This window comes from Anopheles marshallii, chromosome 2, assembly GCF_943734725.1.
Source record: "Anopheles marshallii chromosome 2, idAnoMarsDA_429_01, whole genome shotgun sequence".
Classification (NCBI taxonomy): domain Eukaryota; kingdom Metazoa; phylum Arthropoda; class Insecta; order Diptera; family Culicidae; genus Anopheles; species Anopheles marshallii.
Window position 1 is genome coordinate 4635836 of NC_071326.1, and position 23909 is coordinate 4659744.

The 23909-nt window shown below is 47.0% G+C and overlaps 2 protein-coding genes and 3 non-coding genes across 5 annotated transcripts; 1 reads left to right on the forward strand and 4 right to left on the reverse strand.

Moving 5' to 3' along the window:
* Window positions 1-1775: 1775 nt before the first annotated feature.
* Trnaa-cgc (transfer RNA alanine (anticodon CGC)) lies at window positions 1776-1847 on the reverse strand. Its single transcript has one exon. It is a non-coding gene; the product is annotated as a tRNA-Ala (tRNA).
* A 188-nt stretch (window positions 1848-2035) lies between these two features.
* Window positions 2036-2117, reverse strand: Trnas-gcu (transfer RNA serine (anticodon GCU)). The gene has a single exon. It is a non-coding gene; the product is annotated as a tRNA-Ser (tRNA).
* A 19801-nt stretch (window positions 2118-21918) lies between these two features.
* Trnak-cuu (transfer RNA lysine (anticodon CUU)) lies at window positions 21919-21991 on the reverse strand. Its single transcript has one exon. It is a non-coding gene; the product is annotated as a tRNA-Lys (tRNA).
* Window positions 21992-22656: 665 nt separating this feature from the next.
* Window positions 22657-23202, forward strand: LOC128708579 (mpv17-like protein). The gene has a single exon (XM_053803558.1). It carries the CDS (start codon window positions 22657-22659, stop codon window positions 23200-23202), a length of 546 nt encoding a protein of 181 aa, XP_053659533.1.
* A 151-nt stretch (window positions 23203-23353) lies between these two features.
* Window positions 23354-23772, reverse strand: LOC128709108 (uncharacterized). The gene is made up of 2 exons (XM_053804092.1): window positions 23698-23772; window positions 23354-23614 (listed from the first exon to the last, which is right to left on the reverse strand). Exons 1-2 carry the CDS (start codon window positions 23770-23772, stop codon window positions 23354-23356), a joined length of 336 nt encoding a protein of 111 aa, XP_053660067.1.
* Between the last annotated feature and the right edge of the window lie 137 nt (window positions 23773-23909).

Below are 23909 nucleotides of genomic sequence, written 5' to 3' on the forward strand. Positions count from 1 at the left end.
ATTCCCAGCGTCCTGCAATATCCTTCCAAATGGTTCAGGTTTGGCCCCGAAGCGGTGAATGGAACATAAAACCCAAAACAGACGGTGTCCGGACGGGCTAGACAGAGCATGCCTTCGCTTAGATTTCAATACAGATTCTATCGAGTTGACAGCCAAAGAACTCTTTTCCCTACATTATGACTTCTCGTATCGTTCGATCGAAAAGCACTCGGAAAGGACACTGGAATACCCTTTATGCTGTTACCAATACGGTCGATACGGTTCGATAGAACGGTACGTTTCGTCGGAATTCGGACGGATCAGCTTATGAACCCCGGTCGATTATGATGGCCATCGTCATACGGCGTCGGAACGCTTTGGACGTCCACGGAATAAGTTCATTACACCGTCCGGGCTTTAGAATAACCTTCATTAACCTGCACGATGGCATGGTATGCAAGGCTCGCCCAATGCACTTCCGTTAGCAATTACATAAACATTTCACACAAACCGAACCCCTGGTTGGTCTTGCACCGGGCAGTGCATTCTTCACGTGCCGCGGGACATGCTACGGAATTTGAATAATTCATGTCTAGCCGGATGAGATGCATTTATGCTCGATAAGAACACTCCAAGAATATCGTTGCATTAAAGCAAAAGCAGCAGTTTCGTAGAAAATAATTGCATTGCGTTGTTTGTTTGCTATTCCTGCGCCAAAAAGGGGAATGCTACTGATGAATGATAAATTAACTGGAAAACCAATTTAGTTTTTCGTATCTCGCAGGTGTATTTCATCTCGCTGTACCACTCGACCCGTGTGTAGTCCGACACGGGGTAAATACAATTCTCCACCGTACCTGAGGTGCTCTTTAAGGCAAACAACACTCGTGTATCAAATATTCCCTGCCCCGTGTGGCTGGGGGTAGCCGGTGGGAAATCAGACGAATCGATAAATCTTCTCGTGTGCTTTTTACCCGGCCCTTTTGGCACGTTCTTCCGGAGCCCGAGTTTGGTCCTGTGCCTTGGTCAGCACCAGCAGCACGGCCTCTGAGTGCTCGGCCTGCGCACGATCCGTACCATCGCACAGAAGCCGATAGTGTACCTTCATCTTCGAATCCGTCAAGAGGGATGCTCTCGCTTTCGTGTGCTTCGTACGTAGAATGTATGTGCCGTGTGTGCCCTCGGTGTTGTGCATGATGCAACGTGACCAACATTCACTCTCAAGGGGATGTTGTGATGCCTACCGCAACTGTAAACCCTCCGGCACTGCTCGGACGTAGTGCACAGGTTTCCGCATTACTCCAACCCCCGAACCCCGAACAACAACCCCTTGCTGACGGGCCGCCCCTAAATCAAAACATTATAAACGATCTCTCATCGCGTGGCAGACGGTTTTAGTTGCGTCTTTCCCTGTGTATCACTTTCAACCCTAGCAACGACACTTGGTGGGATAAAAAAAAAACAGGGAATGCCCATTGGCAAGGGGAGGAAACGAGTGGGATGGGTGGAAGGAACGGCAAAACAAATGCACGTACCGTGGACAGATTTATGGCACCGTCATAGGCTAATAACGTTCTCGTCCGTGTGGGTTTTTGGATTGGTAGGGGGAGACGCTCGTGGACGGGAGGGGTGTCAGAGAGGATTAATAATAAAACGATCGTTCGCGAAAGCATGAATCAATCGAGACGCGTTCGAAAAGGGTGGGTAGAGAGGCGACGAAGGAGGAAGCAAAACAAATTGAGAATCAAAACAAAACATGATAGGGTGCTGTGAGTGGCAAAAAGATTGCCAACGAGTGGAGATGCCGGGGATTGAACCCGGGACTTCTCACATGCGAAGCGAGCGCTCTACCACTGAGCTACATCCCCGTGTCGAGAGCCGGCTGCTCAAAGCCACTTTTGATTGCAGCAACGTTAGCACAGGCTGAGAACATTCAACCGACACGCTTCCGCAACATGAGTTTGTGAGAAGATACGCAACAACTCCAACAGAGGACTACGAAAAGGCAATAAAGAACGAACAACCCGGGCACGGTGGGCTGTGGCAAAAAACTTGCCGACGAGGATGGGATTCGAACCCACGCGTGCAGAGCACATTGGATTAGCAGTCCAACGCCTTAACCACTCGGCCACCTCGTCACTGTAGATGCCGCTCGTTACGATACAACCAGAGCTACCGGGCCCCGGGATAACGCACAGCCCAGCACCAGTGTTCTTGTCGGCCATCGTGCGCTCATCCACGCCTAATGGAACGGAACCGTGCAGCCGGCTTGTGTGTGTCGAGCCGCTCGCTGTGTATATTCTGCGGAACGAATCAAAATTAGCTTTGATGTTGTTGTCCCCTAATATCCCTTTTTTTTCTCACTGCATCGGAATCACGAAATCATTCATCCCTATCCAATATCCTGCGGAGATGTGCTGTTCGTGCCCAGGCCATGGTTTTTCGTCCGCTCTTCCTTCTTCGGGACATTCGGGACGGAAACGAACTCGATTAAAGCATAATGCTATAATAATATTATCATCTCATTCCGAACGAAAACATCAAAAGATGTTGCATCCTTCTCGATGTTCTTTCTGCAAAGCATTCCTCTCGGTCAATTCATTAACAACATGTTCTTGAATAGTTAAATTTTGAAAGGAAATTCAAGTGTTATTTCTCTTCCTTTTCTTTCCAGCATCTCATCTTTATCGTTAGAGACCGTCTTCTCGGAAGATTAAACGGGGAGAATAATTGGTACGAGATGTGAGAGTCGTGATTTGCTGTCCTTTCTTGAAATCTGAAGGCAATTTCCTCGTGTTCTCTATTGCTTTCAACTGTCTATTTTTATTGTGAAGTACATGTCGCATTTGAGTGTATCAGTCACAGAATGGTTCTTAAAGCACCAACTGATCCAAACGAAGCGTAAAGTTCATCACGCCATTAGCTACGAATTCGAGTGTTTCCACAACATTCAGCATCCCTGCAAACATCAATAAAGCCCCACAAGATCAAAGAGAAATGGCTTCCCCATCGGATCCCGCACAGATTACCGTGACGTGTGGGTTCCCGGTGCTGCAGCGAGCACAAATTGTGTTTGCTTAATAGTTCGCTGGAACTTTCGTTCGGGTTGCTGCATCCATTTCCGGCAGGGAGTTGATAAACATTCTGCTCAAACACACTAAATAAATGTTAATAATAATCCGATATAAAGACACATCCATTCCAATCGGGTGCCGTGGGTTCCGCGGCTTTCTGGTCCAACTTCCAACTTTTCCTGCCATCAAGCGATCTGCTTTTAACAGCAGTTTAATACAAATTTCTGTGTCCGCTCGTTACGATGACATTAATGCAATGCGTCTCTCTGAGTGGCAAATTCGAAAAATCTGAACCATTCACTATGCGGAATTCGAAACTTTTCCCAATTTCTTCAAACTATCACGAACAGTGTGGAAGAGTTTTGGGCCAATGGTGAGCATGCGTTCGGTGGCTTATTGCCAGTGGTTCGCCATACACCAACCATACGTAAGGCTAGCATATTATACACATACATTCCCGGTGTGCATCTTTTAGCTGACATCGTAAGAAGCTTTGTTAAAACACAACGCTCGACACTAACCTTCGGGGGATTTATCTGTGGAATGCGCGTTCTCCGCCACCCGATGGCAACGATGGGGCAGGCGGGGCCGTCTTTTGCCGAGGGAAAATCCAATAACGTGCTCGCGTAAACTTTTACTTGACTGTGACCAGGTTGCTGGAGCTCGTGTGCCGAGAATTCAGCCCCGACAGACCCCTTTTCGGTGTTAAGTGATGACGTTGCGCTATTTGCAATATTCCCGGCACGAACGGTACGCCACGGAATAATGCTTCTTGGCGTAGGAAAATTCCAATTGATTTCCTTTCCTGGGCCCCGAGTTGCGTCACAAACACCTTGCGAATGATGAAACTTATTACGGTAGGAATTTTACTACTGGCAAATTTGAAAGGAATGATAGTGAAATTCGTTGATGTCTGTTAAAGCTTTCCGCAACGTAAGTTTGAAGGTTTCTCTAACTGGAAGATTATCGGAGAATGTGATAAATTTGGTCAAATACTTTCTCGTTGGCTTCAATTCATCATCAGTCTCTATCCGCTTTTGCACAAATGAAGTTCCTTCCAGTTTGGTCGCTGTGTTCCGACTCCAACAACGATCTCACTACAGCCAGCATGTGGACAACTTACAGAAGTAAGGATAAGATATGAAATTCTGCAAGCAAGTCTGCTGTCGGTTAAGCCAAAAGCGTACGGAGTGTACATACAAAAACGATGCTAGAACGCAGAATGTTGCCCCAGAGGGATTTTCCTCCCGGCGTTACCTTTGTGTCCGTTATGTGAAGCGACGGGCGGGTGGAAGCGGCCGGAGAACCAGAAAACCCTTCGGCAAACATGTGTTTCGGTAATAAAGTGTCGTTACGTAATTGCAAAACACGTTCGGTCGTAAAAGCAACGAAAACGACAAACTAGAGCACACAGACGTAGGGCCACACATACATACCCTTGCGGCGACCGTGGAATGCTTCCACACACTTGGGGCAAGGGACCGGGCCCCGTCGTCCGGCCGCACCGTGTCTCGGCAATAAAGGGATCGCGAATAATAAAATGGCACTCGGATATGCGGAGGACTTCGTGAAAGTAGTGGCAGCGGAGACAGAGAGCGCGTTATAATGGCAACTTTTCCCCGTTTTGCTGTAAAATGTACTTTGTGAAGGCATCCGGCCAAACTGCACTGGCAGCAACGTCCGTGATGCTGTGGACACCCTCCCCGTTTTGGGACCGATGCTCCATTCGGTGCCAGAGCCACACACACACAAAGCGTGCTCGTACCTGGCCGCCGGCCCACCATCGTCTGGGGCCGGTGTTGGTGTTGCAGGGACGAACAGACCGAACGGAAACAGCATTTTTCGTTTTAATTATTCTACACCACCGAAGGTATTCGCTTCGACCGCATCTTTCTAAGTCCGTCGGAAGTCGGACAGTTTAGGAATGTAGGGGTTGAGGGGTTTTTTTCGGTTATTTTGATACTCAGCACCACAGGTACCCGCTTCTTCATCGTGATGGAATTTCGTTCAAGAGATCGCATAATAATTGGAATCGAGTTTAATGAAAATGGCTCCCGGTGAGCGGTATTTCGTAGGGCCGGAAGCGAAAACTTTGCACAAAATAACTTGTCCAGCTGTCTGGGGGAAGGATGTGAAGAACAATGGCACTGGATCGTGCACAATTGTGTTCGCCCCGTTGTGCATTGTTTGAAACAATGAAAGGGTTTGATTTTGATTGCGATTTCGGGTGGTGCTTTTTGGGACAATTATAACTAAGTAATGTAAGATGCACTAACAATACCATTCTGTCATTCGTGAAGGACCTTTGTAACTATTGTGGTAAAAAATACAACAATAGTCAAGAATGTGATGCAGAAGAGCATGTTGGAATTGAGATTGAAGATTCTCTTAACAACTCACAATACATCTCAAGTTTATTTATAAAACTTAACTTAAACCAACTGGTGGTCTTGAGATTCCACAATGTTCCAGCTCAGAATATATCTGAAAGAGTTCTGATGAATGGCTTAGGATATTACCCAAGAATCGAAATATCTTGAAGAGCATAGAATTCAACAAAATCCTTAACATCAGACAAAAGCTAACTGAAATAATAGAGCTTTATATTTGTAATCCTCACGAACCTCACGAACTCCTCAGAATACCTCACGCTGATCAATATATTGTACTTCTCCCAGCGTTTTTTGGTAATTTATAGAAAATCCGAGCGACATTAAAAATCGAACGCCTTGTGTATTGCATAGAATAATTTTCAAAAGAAGCCCTAATTCCACTTATCAACCCTACGAACCCTCAATCTAAGCATTTGTCCCTTGATTAGGTTAATCAATCAATTTACAGCCCGTACGCAGAGATCGTCCCCGATTATTCCGCCATCTGCTTTGATTCTACCGTCGGGTTCTTTTTTTACTTATATTCGATCGAAGCACCAATGTATCAAAAATTATCGCCCTTTGTCAGGCGTATGTTTTGTGGATACAAAGATTCCAATTCTGCACTGTCCTTTTCTTCACAACTTTCTTCCTGCTCTAAAAAAACAACATCACACCACAAGGGGAGCAAAATTTTAAACAAGAGGCATCAATTTTGAAAATGAGCACATAATTGTACATTTTGCTCCTTAAATAATCATCGTTCTGGTAGCATCGAGCGCAAAACTCCACCGAGCCAAGCAATCAGCTGACATCCAGGCAGGGTGACATCGGAACGTGGACATCGGGTGTCTTGCTCTGCTGCTGGGTCTCCGCAAGTCCTGTGGCTAACAGCAGCCAAGAGTTTGCTCCTCGTTACCGACCAATTCATCCGTGTCATTTATCATTTTGCTCACGTTTTCCGGCCACAAGCAAAGATTCGAACGGAATATTCTCTGATTAGGGGAGACGGGAAGCTGCCAGGGGGATGGCCGGCCACTATTTGAAGTCTATCTCACTCCATTTTAAAAGGCCCCCGCTTTCGCTATCGTCCATGAATGGTTGTTTCCATTCCATTCTGGTAGGTTGGTAAAAAAGGGAAAGCAAAACCCCGTGGTAGATAAATCCAAATCCTGCACCCCGTAGGAAGTCACCGGCCTCTGCTCAGCGGCAGAATGGTGGAAAACAAGAGAAAGATTATTTATGACAGTTTTCAGCGTTTCAAATTAAATTATGAAACATTGGGATGTCCCCATAAATTCATTCCATCCTTCCGTTTATTTGCCGGTGCCGGTGTTCCGTTGGTTTCCCCGTACCGGAAGTTGCCCCCTTCGGGAGGGGTTTTTGGACGGATGCTCTGCTGGCACTGGAGCCTCCTGCTGCTGCCGGCTGACCGGAATTGAAGCCGAGCTCCGGCAGCAGTGCAGGGCTGCACGTCAGAGGCATTAAATTTATAATTTCATTTCAAATCCTTGAGGCCACTTCCGGGACGTAAAAAGGCGTTCCATTGGTTTCACCCGGATTGCCACGGTCGAAAGTAGTGGGTTGCCCCGGGCGAAATATCTCGTTGAAGTTGCACGTGACGGTGCGGTTGCTCCCTTCAGGCTCTCCAGAGCAAAACCCTTGTATCGACACACGACAAATGACCACTTAATTAAAGGTCAATGTTTCTCGGCTAAACTCCCGTACTCGAGGCCCAATCTCCGAAAAACATTTCCCGTCACGTGTTCGTCTCCACTGCACCATGTGTTGCTGACTGCGTCCATAGCACCCACGGTCACCCTCTAATCAGAGGCAGCTTCTTCACAGGATAATCCTATTTCGCTTCTGCCCGACGTTGGTGTGCGAATGTGCGAACCGTAGATGATGATTGTAGTTTCCAAATTGGACGAATTTGCTCCACGATGGCAGAGCAACGCGTCAGCAAACAAAAACTTTGTTGCCGCACGACCGACAGGGACGACTCGTTCAATCAAACGGGGGATATTCGGTGCGTACAGCATTACAACCCCTGCGTCGGAGTTCCTCGCTCAAGGGGCAATAAATTCAATGCGAAAGGGAGTGTCTGAATGCGAGGAGTTGGTGGTGCAACTCCGAAAACTCTGAATACCCAGTGCGGACGAAATTGCCAGATCGGAAGGATAAATATTTATCAAAACTGTCGACGTTCAAATGATAATAGCCGTGATAATGCCTCTTAAGTGTTCCCTCCCTCTCAATGCCCACACGGGCCACCCCTGGTTCCGTGACGTCCCCCTCCCCAGTGCGAGAGATGAAAAAGCAGAAATTCCTCCAGAAGAAACGATGACAGTTTCTCCATTCGCAGTCGGACGTCAGTTCAGGCACGTCCGCGTCATTCGATGACGATTTATCTTGCGCCAGTGTGAACAAATGTTGAAAGCGCGGTCTGCTGGGTGGCTTCTACTCGCTAGCAACACCCCGAGCGGTAAGGAACTGTATTTCTCGCGGCAACCGTCATATCCTTTTGATGGTGGAACTCCCCCACATTCGCAAAGTTTATGGAAATGTGATCAATTTAGAAAACCCCTTTTTAGTTAGCTCGATGGCAAAACCTCGCGCTCCTCGCACTAATACTTCGCGTAATATCCGTAAGCCGTGTTTATACAACCGGCGCGAGGTGCGCTAATGAAATGAGCACGGCGTCGGTGAGATGTTCGCACTTTTGATGTGCCGCACCACCTGGAGCGAGAGGGTTTTAATTATGCCGAGCAGCGCACGGATGTACCATCCATCGTTTTCCATCAAGAATGGGAAGTTCCATCCGAGTTCTGATCGTATCTCGTAAAGCGATTGTGGATCGTGTCCCTGCTGGATGTCTGCAAACGGAGCAAAAGTTTGTGTGTGTGTGCTATGTTTTTACAAGAAACTGTCAAGAATATCAGCACACCGTAACGATCCAATCGGATTTTAATCTCGTAACATTCCGTACACAGCCAAGCAAGCGTACAATTGCTTGCAAAGTGAGCTCTCAAAGCGTACTAGGGGAGTTAAAGACACAGCTGGAAAAGCACCGGGCGTTGCGATGCCTCTTTCCCAAGTCCCAAGTCCGATAACAACTGAAATGTCCCGCAGCTCCCGTCTTTAATGGTTTACAAACGGCGACAACGGACCGTTCCGAGAGACGTTATCGTTAAAGGTCGAAAATGGCTCCGTAAAATGTGTGCACTAGACAGCTCGGGAGTAATCGATAGTGCACAAACATTTCGAGACCCTCCTGGAACGTGCTTTGGCTCGGGATGTACAAAACAGACTCAAACTCATTTGCTTCAATTTAAAATACATCAGACATTTGCTTTTCTCTGCCACACTCGGAGGAACTCTTGCAACTGTTTCCCATTTAGCGCAGCCCAGCTTTGACTATTTATTCTGGCCATTCTTCTTGCTCATGGAAGGCAAATTTTCTATGCGTCCTGCTCCTGGGAGTCCTCCCGTTCTCCTCAAGAGGTTGTGCTTTAATAAGAAAAACTGAAATGAGCCATTCCCTTTGATGTCGCAGTGCTCCTCCTGCTCGACGATGACGATGCTGCCCATAATGGATGGCAAAGTGGAGCTTCGTACTCGGTCAAGACGTTCCGGTGAGGCATTGGTGAGGTTCGCTGTGGAAAACATGAGTTTTTACTTTCTTTAACACAGCTTTCCCCATTTCCCCGTAGCAATCCCGCCACCGATTCTTGGCACTCGTGTCGGAATGTTTGCACAACGTTGAGCCTCCCCGTCCGTGTCTCGTATTTTTCGGGGTCGTATTTCTTTTATGATTATGACATTCAGTTTTGATGCTTCCGTTGGGCTGTTTATAATTTACGTCGGCAAGTTTCCGACGTTGCCTTCCTTGTGCTTGGCGATTAGTTTCGGTGCGTGACGGTCGTACGTGTTTCCGTTGTTTTTTGTAGTTGCGCCGGGGTACGGAGTATGTGCTGCGATACGCTATCAGGACATGTGCAAGACAAACAACGACCACATGTCTGTCGATGACAGTTTTGCTGGACTGGCCGGCGGTTCGCCATGCTGGACTTGGTTTTAATTTTACTACCCCCTCATAACATCAAAAGGGGGGGTCATGTGCACAAGGGGGTGGTAATGCTTCCACGCATAAACCACCCGTCCGCGGTTGGGAATGGTTTGTGTCGGGCCACGAACACGAACACGAACAACCCCAAAACGTCGCCAATTGTGAAAAGTTCCATCGTTAAGAATAATTTGTTCAAATATTTAACGAATAAACGGAGCGCGAACTCCAAACGATCGGCCGCCATTGTCGAGCGGCCGTACCCCGAATGGGTCGCCGGGAAGCGAAACGTCGTCCCCGAACAGACCATTTGAAGAAAATGGTCCTCAAATCGACCTAAAAGGTCTTTCGGGTTTGGAAAGGAGAACTTATCTTGCCACTTTCGTCGATGCCTATCGCAAAAGATGGTCGTCTTTCGCCGGCCAGAATGGGGTTGAATGGCGCAATTCCTACGGAGCGATGTTAATGCAACATTGTTGGGACGAGGGCACGGTCCGCCGCACGGGAAGAGACAGTCGCCGAGGCACGCTCGTCTCGTTTCGAATGTGCATTAAAATATCAATATTGATATGGCAAAGTTTTATGCAAACGAGCAAACACACACGCGGTGCTTGTCCTGCCGCCGGCAACAGCACATCGTGCGCGGGAACAGAGGCACTGGAAATTCAAACGCCAGCGAGCGGTTCGAAACGACCGTCCCATGTGTTTTGTGGATGTTTTGATATGCAGCGCAACGACGATGGCTTGTGCAAGAAATTCAATACGAATAGGCGCACATCGTGCTGTCCCGGGGCTCATCAAAATATGAAACGCGGAAGGGTCCGGAGGGTCGCACATTTGAAGCGGCAGCATAAATATGTTGAATAAACATACAGGTCCGATTGTGGTCGCGCTGCGAGACGGAGACGGTGACGTCCGGAATCGGATGCGATCGATCGAAACCTCGCACACTCGCATACGCCGGATAATCAAATGACCCCGGCGCTCTGCGTCCTGCGTGGAAGTTCATTTATTTATGGCCTCGGCCAAGAATAATAACAACAAATGAATAAATAAATATTGGCCTCAAACCGAGGACGCCCATATGCGTAAGCGAATGCTCGTGGCCGTATATAGGTGCTGGCGACCCGTACGGCTACTGTAGCCGGCATTTCATTTAATTTCGAATACACTCGAAACCGTCCCGCTTTGCCTCGCGAAACCACTTCCAGCGCGCCGGAAAACTCATGCTTCGATGGGCGAACATCATCATCATGCGGCCATGATAGATAGTCGCGCGCGTACCGTGTACGGGGCGGTCCCAGCCATCATTCCGACCACGCAAGCGAACGCACGGCAAATCAAGCATAAAATTCAAATTTCAAATATTAAATTGCCGCTAGTTTCCGCGAAAGCGGACGCGGTACGTGCTTAGCACGCTGTGCCACAACCACCGCCAGCCGGCTCGTTAGTGTACCATCGAAAACGCGGTTTCAAACCGGTGTTTATTTGATGCAACTATTAACGGTCGACTAGGCGTGCAGTGGTACCTTTAGTGCACCGGCCAGCCACCCAACCCCACCCCCAGCCACCGTGTGGGGTGATAATGATCCAGTGCCAACCCCAGCGCACTCGGGGGCGACACTTTAATTCCCATTCTTCGTAATGATCCGGTCCGGCACGTTGTGGTAAATGTCGGACATTGGGAGCAAGCATCAATTTACCGACTTCCGCGATTGATGTTTGAAGGGTGGTAAACCGTTGGAGAACGACGAAAGAACATGCTTCACTATCAGGTTACTGTAGTGTCGGGTGTGATATCGACCGTTTTGGACCTTGTGTAGTCGATGTGAGTTTGATCGGGAGTCTTGGAGGCTCAACTTTGTGCAAATATTCTGTATATTTGATGTACGAGAAGCTTATCTTGTCGGAAGATTGCGGATGCAGATCTCTGGCCATGTATGTAATATCTACAATTATGTTTATATGGGACCTTTCTACTGCTTTTGAATCTAATAAGCTACACCTTTAGGCAAGACACTTTACCGTTCCAAAGTCAAGAAAGCAAATCCTTCAAGTGTACTGTCACATCATTGAAATTGTCGGTACTTCAAGATCCTGTTAACTATACCCATTCAGTCTGGCAAGTCGGTTACATCATCGTTACTATGTGATTTACTATCGAGATTTACTTGAAGCAGAAGGTCTCCAATATTTCCCTCCACGAGCGTTATTCTTTATTTGGTCCAGTATTTCAACAGCAGACAGAACAGGTGATCAAAAAACAAATTAAAGTTAGTTTGGTCTCGATCTTTTTAACAAACCTGTTTTACTACATTTACATATCTAAAGATCGTATTGCAATCGAATCACTTTGCAGCCTAGAAATCTAGCAACAAAGACCGGAACTCCACTGTTCCAGGAAGATCTCCTAAGGGGTGAAGATCACATCAGTGGATTCGGACCACTTCCAAGCTGCTTCTAACTCTTATTTCAGTCAAGCTTGAAGTATTAAAGGAGATCATTCTGACTGAAATACCCCAACTACGCTTTATTTCATCCCTCTTCTTGTATGAAGTTGCTGTAAAGATTCCGGTGATCATGTTTTTCGGTACATTAGCCTAGTGGCTAATGTCATTAGTGGCTAGTATCTCATCAAATTTATGTTCAATTCGACAGTAGGCTAGCTTACATTTGATGTTGCTTTGGTGACTTGTTATATTCTGATTGAAATTTCATTGTGGATATGCACCTCCCATTTGCCGAAGTTCTCCAACCTTTATTCTATCATTAGCTTCTGTCGCCTCTGAGCGACTCACCTGAGGTGAATCTGAGCAGATTAAAGTCCTGTACAATCATGCTCGCCTTCTTACGATACTAATAAAGCTGACAATAACACCAGTCCTTGATTAGCAGTATTGTCTCCTGTGTTTACCAACCGCCGACAATATTAATTGTCAATTTTTTTTCTGTATTTCGAATGGAACGTTCCATTCCATTAATCGCAACCCAACATGCAATAAGACCACTGTAAAAAAATCAACCATAAAGGAACAATTCGCAGCAGTTCTCTCTTTGTTAGCTCGTTTTTTTGAGCTCGCCTTTTTTTTATTTGTAAACCGTTTCCCAATCAAATAGACGAGACAAGGGTTTAACAATCGAAATCGATTACTGTACGGGCAATTAAAATCGATTACACACCATAAAACCCCGTACCCGTGACATTTGGTCCACATTGTGCCAACCATCGCGATGGAAACAATTCGCCCCGAGCGAATCAAGATGAATGATTTTCAGCTGTTGCAGACTTTCATAAATAATATTCGCCGGCAGCAACAATTCCGCCGTTCGTGGCCAAAACTAAATATAAATTATACAACAAAAAGTAAAACGAAAATAGAAGTACAACCCACAAGCTGGAAACAATTCACCGATATGGCTGGCCTCCAAAAAGGGTAAAACCGGTGGGACTGGGGTGCAAGGGAACAAAAGCGTTTTGCCATTACCGGCACTGACCATTCGATGCCATCATCAATAATGTCGAAGAATCGATCCGGAACAATTCAGCCGAACCCTTCAAACGCTATCTCCCGGCCTAGGCATCGGTGCGGCGAGTGTGAACGAGAAGATAGGAGTTAATTGTTGGCACGGACAAAACAATGAGTTTCGCAACCAATGCGGACAGCAGGACTATCCTGTTCGGTCCGACAATGGGGGTTTAAGTATAAGGGCCAACAGAGGAAGTAATTGATGTCCGCTGGGTAAAGACAACATATCCTTCTTTGCCTTTTCAATGACAATCCAGGCATGTTGAGAGTTTGTGATGTCGATCTACCACCACGCTGTATTATGTAGCAAAAACCGATGGAAGCCTTTGGAGCTACTTTGTTGGAGTTTCTTCGTGTAGCTAGCAGCACAAAACACATCTGCCGCATGGTCGACAGAACACACCTCACAAATTAATCACAACCATAATGGCACACCGCGGTGTTGTGCATTCCAACGAGCAGTTTGGTGTAGCATTTCTTCGTTTGCTTGTAAAATAATTCCCCCCCAATGGCAATGGTGGCCTGGCAAAGACCTGCCTTGCAATGGCAAACAACCTGCAGCACGAGTGTGCAAAACGCTCGGCAGCTAATTAAGTTTATGGTTCGTGATCGACATAATTTTAGCAGCAGCACGGCTCTACGTGTTCATCTATCAGACGCACGCCGGGGCACAAATTATTCACCTCCGACAAAGAATGCTGCAAAGTCGAAGTGCAACATCTTTCCCATCCAGCCTTTTTACGTCATACTCAAGTCTGGGGGGGCGGTTGGGTATAATATTTGTATTCGTCAGAAACTCTCTTCAGATTCTTTTCGTGAAAGTGCATGTCTAAAGTACGTAAAGTGTGGCACTATCTTGGGCTTTAAAGTTTTGTTGCACTTCGTACTACGCAATACCAACGAGCCAACATATTGAGTAATGGATCTTTGTTCGGTACCCACTGATTATCTGCAATCGCGTAATCCCGCACTTAAAGTTCAACCTCTTCTGAGCCATGAATTAATTGTACCATACCCACCGAAGGTTGTAGTAAATGTTGTGAAACGGCTTCCACAGCTCCTACAGCGGCGTCGTCCAGAACTCACAACGCACCGCCGCGTGTGTAGGGCGGTGCAATAAACTCATTACATCCCGTGATCGCTACCAGCAACCTTCTCCATCACTCTGACTTATGAGCCTCCCTCTCCCATTCCCAGCTCTGAGTGTGTGGGGTTGCAATTTCCGCGACTCAATTGTTTTGTCAACAATCGATAACCTGGTTCCCCTCGGCAAACAGCAGAAAAAATAGAAACTAACGAGGGCTCATTTCATTCATTACCCAGCGACAACGGTCACGATGCGATGACGAGGCGGACGATCGAAGATTGTGTCAATGTGCGATGCAGGGCAGTAATAAACGGACGTGCGGTAAAAATAACACTCGTAAGGAGGGCCAAATTAAATAGCGCTGCCGCTGCTGTTGCTGCTGCCGGTGCCACTGCGCTGGGTCGAATGAGCGACAAAGCCGGACAAGGGTCTTTCCTTATCATTTCTACGTAAGTACGTGAGCTGTGGAGTGGAGACGCCGTCCCCGTTGGCGCCCGCTTCGATTCCACCAGAGACCGCCCCAGCACTGTCTGGTGCGAAATGCCAAGGGAATGACCACGTCTCTAGACAATCAGCTGATGAGTGATGAACCGCTCAGCTGTTGGTGTCGGCCGATAACAATCGTAGGTCATACCGCACAGATCGCGCCAACGGTGCCGTACATGTTGCGGGGTTTCCGAAGACACCCGGTTTCGCACGTGAGAGACCACAGATAAGGATGGACGATGATGGTAGCGGCTGGGTTGATTTTAGGCTATCGAATGGGCTTGCCGTACCGGTTGGACAGGCCTGCAGGGACACGACCGTTTGGCAATTAACAGGCCAGAGGACGCTTCGCGAAACTTTTGCCGATAGGGCCGGCACGATAAGGCGCGTAAATTTATGACCGCGCGCCGAAGAAATGCGGCCGTCACAATGCGCTGCGATTTGGCAGTGGCCCAGTGACCATGTGCGGCGACGTGCAGCGATAATGCGGTCTCGATGCGGCCGATGTGATGATACGCATTAGCGATCTTAAAGTTGGACCCAAGAAAAAAATGAAGATGTTTCGAGCGATAAGGCGGAGTTTTGCGAATAGCGGAGTAGCTCACGAATGATCTTATCATGACATTTGAAGGTATCGTAGACAGGGTAGCTGCTTGTTTTTAAAACGGCATGGGTTGGGAAACAGAAACTTTACTTTTGTATAGTTTATTTAGGAACGGAACAAATAGAGCATTCTAAAATGACCGAATGCAAGGCTATTAATATAAACTTTAAGATAAGATCGCCATTCTATTGTAGAATCACCAAGATTCTATATTCGGCAATTCATCCAGGGGTGTAATGTATGCAAGTTTCTCACACTCAAACTCAAACTTTAGTTTATTTTATCGAAGAATCTTACTTAAGTGACTTTTAATCTCATTTTGATAGTTCTAGTTTGAAGAGTCCCTTCTGAGTTGACATTCTGAACATCTCAGGATTTGGAGATATAGTAAAAGCGAAGATCAGCTTGTTTGGACATCTCCCATCTGCCTCTGCGTAAGTCTCAAGTATCCAAGCAAAGAAATCATTTAAATTCAAATAATCCTGACTGTGATTTGTGGTCTCAACAGTTGATGATGGAATATTATTACACGTGCTTATGCTAGTTGGATGAAGATCCTGGACGATTCGAATTGATAGCCCTTGAGACAATGTTGTTTGATTAATTCGCTACAACTCACAGGGCTTTGTTTTCTGAGCTTCGATGACTTTCCATGTGATATGTTGATCTCGATCTCGCTAAAGAGATTAAGAATTCGTCGTGACATGGCAGAATATTGTGGATCTTGAGCCCCCGGACCCGAAGATGATTCCATTGGGATTCAAATGCTAATCGGAGGTATTGTTTTGTCATCAGCTGTTTTACTTGATGATACCGTTTTCATTCCTCACATATGTCAGAATTCATGATCTTTCATTTTAATGGCTTCAAATTGAAACTTAAAATGTATTAACTTCAACGACTCTTGGACAAAGGATGCCAAATTATCACGCATGCATCATAAAAATCCTTGAGCAAAGTATGTCTAAATTTATGTTTGACTCAAGTCCCTTTAGAAATCAGTGGCGAAGAGTTACAAACTTTATTGTTTTTCATGCACATACTTCACAACGTGGACGGATTGCATCAGACCCACTGCATTGATATATTTATTGCACAATAAAACGGCGAATCACTTAAAAATCTTTTAACGTCAAAATAATCACCCTCCCCAATAACCTCGATTCACGGTTGACGTTAACGGTTGGTAAGCGCATTCCATTCGATTCGTGGCCGGTCAGCAGCAAAGTACGAAGATTGCAGAACTTTTAAGAAGGTTAGCGAAACCAATCGACGATTACGGCGATAGGTGGCCCTCGGTTCATCAAACCAACCCCGAAAAGAAGGTACTGCGTAGAAGAGTCGCTCGTAAAACTCAGAAAGTGCTGTAGGAAGGAAGGTGATTGTAGCAGCCATCGCCGGTCATATGCAACGTCGTTCCCCGTCATGGCCCGGGAGGTGAACTGCTTTAACAATACACGTTCAGAATCAGCCAGAGTCGACCCTTAACCGGGAAGTGATCCTAAAAGTAACCTCCTGCCGTAGAGAGTAGCGTGTCCGTATCGATCATTTGCACGTTTGGGCCCGGTTCGGTTCCTACCCAGCAAAGGCATTCATTATCGCACCTCGTAAGACGATACTCATAAAGAGAGAGAGAGAGAGATCCCGGGAGGTTAACAGATTCTCTAAGCCTCGTTCAGATCGTTCCCGCCGTGGCGTGACTTCGTGGTGGTCGCGGTGAAATCACATGAGCATTAAACATAATTAATTTTATACCCCATAAATAAGCGCGGCAATCATAAATATTGCAGCAAAAAACGGGCAATACACGTTCCCATTCGCGCCCAGCACGACGACGAATGGTGGGGCCCGCCAGCGTGTACGGCATTTAAATTCGAGCCAAACCAATTTCGATCCGGGAGGGATGTTCTCCTCCATTATGCTGCTAATGAACCCGGTGTGCAGCATTGGCAAAGAAAAGTTTAAAATAATTTTGTATCTTGTTGGTCGAACTACTTCGCCGGCGCATACACATTACCACACGAAACGTGATTATAACGACGCGATATTCATTCCAGCAAACGGAACAGCAGAATTTGCATTATTTTAATTATGATTCGATTTAACAGCCCCTACTCCCCCCTCCCAAATGCACCATTAATTGTGCACAGTCTAGGTGTGTGTTTTTTCCCAACTCCATTTCACAATTGTGCGAATATTCTACACTTTTCTGCCCTTCTCGAAACCAACCCCCTCCCCCATTTCCCCCATTCGACGGTTGGCGGGAGAGACATTTGAAATTTTATATTCATTTTAAGCTGTGGCACGATTTGCAGTCGGCACACGATTCCCTAGATGGGCTAAGCGACACCTGTGTGTGTGCGCGCCATTTTATGGAAGTCCCCGAACGCTAGGCATCCTCTAAAAACGGGGACTTCACATTCCATGCTCGGTCAGCACTTTGTCTTGTTCATCTTTTTTTAATGTTCCCCCGACAAAAATAATAAAAACGGTGAATTCCAACTCGGCGAAGCGCTGGGATGATGCTACTCACCGCCAGCGGACTCCATCCTGCGCCTTCACGAGTCCGTGCAGGACGGGCACAGGATGAGAAGAGCAGGATCAGCGCTTGGAATAGGGATTCATGCTGATTAAATATTTTATTTTTATGCGTACAGATCGTGGCAACTCCGTGGCACCTGCCTGCAGAAACGGAGTGTTCGCAGGGTTGTGGTTGTGGCAACATTATTCCCCGGCTCTGCTTGGAAGCTTATGCGGGCTACCATTTTCTCCTGAGTATTATATAGCGGGCGAAGCAATACTTCGTTTGAGCGACTAATTCTACACTGCAATTATCATGAATTCATTACAGTGAGGATGCTAAGACTCGTCCAATCATTATCCACGAGTTCTGATAAGCATGGTTGCTTCTGTTTCTTGATTGGGATAATCGTGTAGTTAATTATTTGAAGGAACTACAAGTGGAAGGAACGATCATCGCAAGCTATCACAAGATCTTTCTGAATATGGTTTTTAATGTTCTAGTTGATTGTTCCACTACTGAGCCTTAATAATACAAACATGATTTAGTAATTATAATATCAAAGTTATACGAACCTACTTACTTCACTATACAGGAAGTGATCGAATTCCTTTAAAGTTCCCAATCTTGGAAATTAATCTTTCAAATTGTTCGTCTAACCCATCATCCGACAGCCTCATCCTCCGGATATAAAATAGATAAACATGAGCCTTCGTTGGTCTTCGATGCCTACATGTTAGAGAATTCATACTGGATATCATGCTAATGTCGAAACCCAGCATTTGGATGTCTGAATAACCTCCTTCTGATGGACTTCCTGCGATTTCCACGAACGAATCTTTGCTATACTACTAGGCGAGTTGTTTAATTTATTCATATCTGAACCTGAGCTGCTTCTCCTGAGTAGAACTTCTTAACAGTCTGTGATATAAAGCCAAAGATAATAAATAACTTTGCATATTACTTGGAAAAGGAATGTTTCTGGGGCACTGTTTACATATCATTCTACTTTACGAGAATCGCGCCATTTAATGTCGCCTACTAAACTTTCAGTACTTTAATGCCTTAAAGATACGATCATTTTCAGATGTCGGTCGCTTTACCCTAACTTTGCACATCGCACGGATGTGGATTCGAATGGTCCCTGACCCCACTATTGCCGCATGTTCTCAACATAATTTACACCACAATGTATGCAGCAGCATTTCGCTTTAGTAGAGCAAAACAAAGAACCCAAGCGACTCTACTCTAACGTTACTTTCCTGTAAAAAAAAAACCCATTTGCGATTCCCACTGCCAGTGTGACCAGTGGCGTACAAATATGGTCTGTCGCGAATGTGGGCCACCGATTTTCAGCTGCGAGGTTATCCAAGGTAATTTATAACAGTGCACTTCGCCTACTCGGCACACGGGGCCTGTACGTGCCTGCCGGCGGGGCTCAGCTGTCCCGGCTATCGCTGTCGGAACAATTAATTCATCAGCTCGTATGATTAAATGAACGTAAATTATGAAGCCCGCGTACACGGACAGACGTGCCTTCATCTCTCGTCGTGTGTTTGGGGCCCTCCCCTCTGCAGCCTCGTCGCCTGCTCCAAAGCAACAAACTGCGCTACCCACTTCATGCGGGCCACCACCATTTTCCGCGGGGAGGCACTGGGGCAGATAATTTTCCACCTTCTTTCTGGCCAATCCAAATATTCACCCCCGAAGAGCGAGTGGTGATGGTACACGAATGCATGAATGTAGTGTGCGAGCGGCAGTTGCATTGCTTTAAATTGTAATAATTCATCGCACAACCACCTTTCGCAGGCACGTGGCCACCGTCTTCACACCGGAATATACTGCGTACAGCGAGAGATTGTCTGGCTGGTTGGCTTGGCTGTGTATCGTGAGATGTCGTTTTTGCACATTTTCACATCGAGGGTGTCGCGAATTGCGAAGTATGTAATTTTTAACTCCCACCTTTCTTTTTTGAGGACAATCGCCGAAGAACGGTTGGATTGGACGGGAGTCGTGCCGAGCGACGAACCAAACAGCGTAGAATGTCCTGAGCGTCGTTGAATAAACATAATTAAAGCGGCGTCTGCTAACGAAGTGCTGAAGGATCGTTTTGCAACAGACTCACACCGGAAACCAGATCTCGAGGAAGGAACCTCAGATGAAGATGGCTTTTTCCTGATATAGTTTGGACATCCGTAGCTTACGGAGATGTTAGCTTTACTACAGAATGTTAGGAAATAGATAAGAAAATGTTAGTTTTAGGAGACATTAAGAGGAAATAAGACTCATTAAGAAGGTTGTAGCAGGGTGTCTCAAGTGATCTTTCGTTTTCCAATCCAACTGTTAAGGTTAAGGCAGATACACAGCTGAAACAGCTCAATTTTATTAAAGCAAACCGAAACCGCTCACAATACAGGATTTAGGATTGGTCCCACCAGAATCGTTAAAATATTAGAAGATCATGGACTGTTTCCTGCCACAGATTCTTAGTGAGGCCCATTTGAAATTGAATTTGAACAAGACATCTCAGATCTTTGATTAAGCTGATGATAAATCCAAAAAAGATCATTTATAGTGCGGTTACTAAGGCATTTTTATGGAATCTTTCATATGCCTACTATTATGGAGGCTTAACATTAATATAAAAAGGTACGCTTTATGCCATTCAAATAATAAGTAAACCATCAATTGCTTTAATGTCAATGCATTAGTTTAACTGCCACTCACAAATGATGGTCCACTCAACCGTGAGCCATTGCACTCGGGACAGTATGGTTGTTGCTTCGTTCTCCCATTCTGCACCAATTCGATCTCATTTGCTGGCCGTCTTGGAGCAACTTTCAAATCCCGTCCCGCGCTAGTCAGTGAGCAAAAGTAAATATGTAATTATGTTGTTAGCAATGTGCCACCCGAAGCCCCAATCGGCCCTCGCATGCGCGGGACAGACAGCGGAGAACCATTGCTTTGTGGAATGTGTCATTACGTGTCGTGCTTCATATCGAGCGGACGAACCAATGTGTGTGCCCCGCACTGTTCCAACCGTCCCTGGTTGGGGTGAATAACATGTGTCGCTCTGGAGATGACGGACGACGTCCACCATGGGCAGATAAATACGACAGACAAATAGATCGAATCAGTCGCTTGCGAGTGGTGGTCGATTTGGTACGGCTTCTTCCACTTTCCTACGCGACATTCATCACATTGTCGTTATCTTTGTTGTGCACCAGGACAAAGGCAGGTCACATTTTAGGTGCTTGTCCTCCCAAACACCCTCCAGTGTGGGTGTGCTGCAGGGAACAATTCGTCAAAATTGGCTGCCAACAATCACTATCACGCGGTGATGAGGCTGCTGCACAAGGCGGTTGCTTGCGAGCAGCAAAGGAAACCCCATGGCCCACTCCATGCCAAGCGCAGGAACTGCAAATGGCGCATAAAAATTCCGAATCATCATGCACACGATGACAGAAGCGCTTTTTCGATGCCCTTTCTCACGGGTGCTAACGCTCAACACTCTGCTAAATGGGCGCACCACCCTCGACCAGTGCAGCGTTGGGGGTGGTTTCTTGATGCAGTTCCCACACGAGAATTCCAACACCCCCGGAAGCGATAAGGGGGTGGGTGTCCGATGCACTTCTGTGCTAGGAATCATAAATTATTACTCCGATAAGAACTACCCTTTGCTAGCCGCGGGGGACTATCTGCATTCTTCCCCACACCCTCGCGCAGACCCTGGAATCAGGGCATTTGCATACAACACGCACGGAACTCTCAGACGCTGTGGTGAATAAATGCTTCGCAATTTCTTTAAATTGCTGCTCCAGCCACAATGCACCACTGGGTCGTCCAAAGGAAAACAGCCGTCGTCGTCGTCCGGAAAAGTGCCTAGCGGCTCGCAAGGGAAACCCTACTTTGACACCGTTTCCCTTTGGTCGTCCACGGGTGGTTAGCAGATAACGGACGGCATAAATTAGAAAACTTTCAGCAAAAGTTGCACTCCGCACAGAACCCAAGTCTTTCATCCTCGTGGCAGCAACTTCGATCGATGCAAGGCAAACATCTATTTTAATGCCGCTCTTACGATGAAAGTTTGATCATTTGAGATCCCTCGGTGGTTTAAGGGGGGTAGTATTAAGGCGAATTGTAGGAAAATTGTTATCAAATTAAAATATACGACGAGATCCTGTGAAAAAAAATATTCCGTGCGCCCAACGTGGGGCTCGAACCCACGACCCTGAGATTAAGAGTCTCATGCTCTACCGACTGAGCTAGCCGGGCTGGTCGAGAGAGGGTCACTTGATGCGCAATATAGCCACGCGGCTCTCAACCTTCGATGCGAACATATGTTCCGTGGTATTTCGAACGAGCTGGAAAATTCTCTCGGGAAATCGAATGTTTGGTTGATTTTTCATCCCTCTTACGTCACAATTGCTTGCAGTTTTTTTCTGTTTTTCCTGACACATTGAGCTGTTCTAGATGGATGATAAAACATCCAGGAAACATCCACTAAATAGTCTTCAAATTTGACTACTCACACTCGTTCGATTGAGAGACACAGTGGGACCAGTTCGCAATAAACCCACGCTCACGCTCGTGTAATGTGCGTTATAGCGTAAGCGACGATGACGCGATGTAGTGGGGAGAGAGAAAAGCCTTGAACTTGCTTCGACCATCAGCGGCCCCCGAGTCAGCTGACGCGGTCGTTCGCTTGTGGAGGTGTGATGGTTTACGCGTCGTCGCGGACTTGCGCGTCTCCCGCGGGCCCACCGGGGTCGGATGGCCTACTTTAAGTTTATTGATTTTCCATCGCCGTCTCCAGTGGGGTAATAACGTACCGAGCGCGCACGAATTCTACGCCCCCTCCCCCTGCTCACTCACCCACACACGGTTTGTTTTGACTTTTATTTCTTTGCAGCTCCAGCTAAACAACCCTCGCCGGCAACATGTGGTGGAAATTCATCGTAGAGGTGACGAATGAGTACAAGATCCTGCGGGGGATGATTTCCTACTCGGCGCTCTGGCCCGTCGGTTGCCTCATTCAGCAGACGTTCGAGGGCAAGCGGCCGAAGAACTACGACTGGGAGCGGTGTCTGCGCTACAGCCTGTACGGCACGTTCGTGTCCGCCCCGATGCTGTACTGCTGGATGCGCTGCGCCAACATCATGTGGCCCCGGACGGACTTCCGGTCCTCGCTGGCCAAGGCGTTCACCGAGCAGGGCGCGTACGATCCGTTCGCGATCGTGCTGTTCTTCTACGGCATGAGCATCCTGGAGCGCCGTTCGCAGAGGGAAGCCGGCGACGAGGTGCGCTCCAAGTTCTGGGACACGTACAAGGTGGGGTTCTTCTACTGGCCGGTCGTACAGACGGTGAACTTTTCGCTGGTCCGGCCGAAGAACCAGATCGTCATCGCCGGGTTCTTCAGCCTCATCTGGACGACGTTTCTGGCGTACGTGAAGACGAGTCACAAGCCGGTCGAGGAAGCGATGTAGACGGGCTGACTGACTGCCCGAACTGTGTAGATAGTGCTAGACGCTAGGGGGTCTTTGGCTGTACGAATGTGTCGGAAAGGAGTTTGTACAAGGGTGCTAATAAATCGATGGTTAATAATGATCCTCTATACAGGCGCGCTTATTTGCAACGCTACAACGTTTGCTCTGGAGCCGCCATTTTGTCGACGTGGTGCAGTAGCCTTCGTTCCGGTGTAGCCGCCGTTACCTGCTCGGCCAAACCGTCCAACAGTGCTGGTATGACGTGTTCGCCGATGGAAATCAGCAGATCGGCTATTTTCTCCACACGCTGAATGTCGCTGATCACCGGAATTGCGGCACGGTTTTGCTCCCCAGAAGCGGACAGCTCCACCTCGATGCCATCTGCCACCGCATCCCGACGCGAACGATCCAACTGGAAGGACGGAGTGGAAGCACAAACATTGCGAATCGGACATCTTAACGCCTGTTTTGCGAAGAACCACAACGATGCCTTACACTTCGTCCGGTCGCTTCATTGAACGAAACGACGAAGATCATCAATATCACTAAAACACAACTTTGACGAGGCATGTTTCGCTCCTCCAATTGGGTCTTCTTGGGACTGGCAACGCTGCCCCGTACGATTCCACGCTTTTATACGTAAGCGCACAGATTTTAGCAGCTTATGTGCATGCAATGGCGAAACGGTTTAGTATCGTGTGAATAAG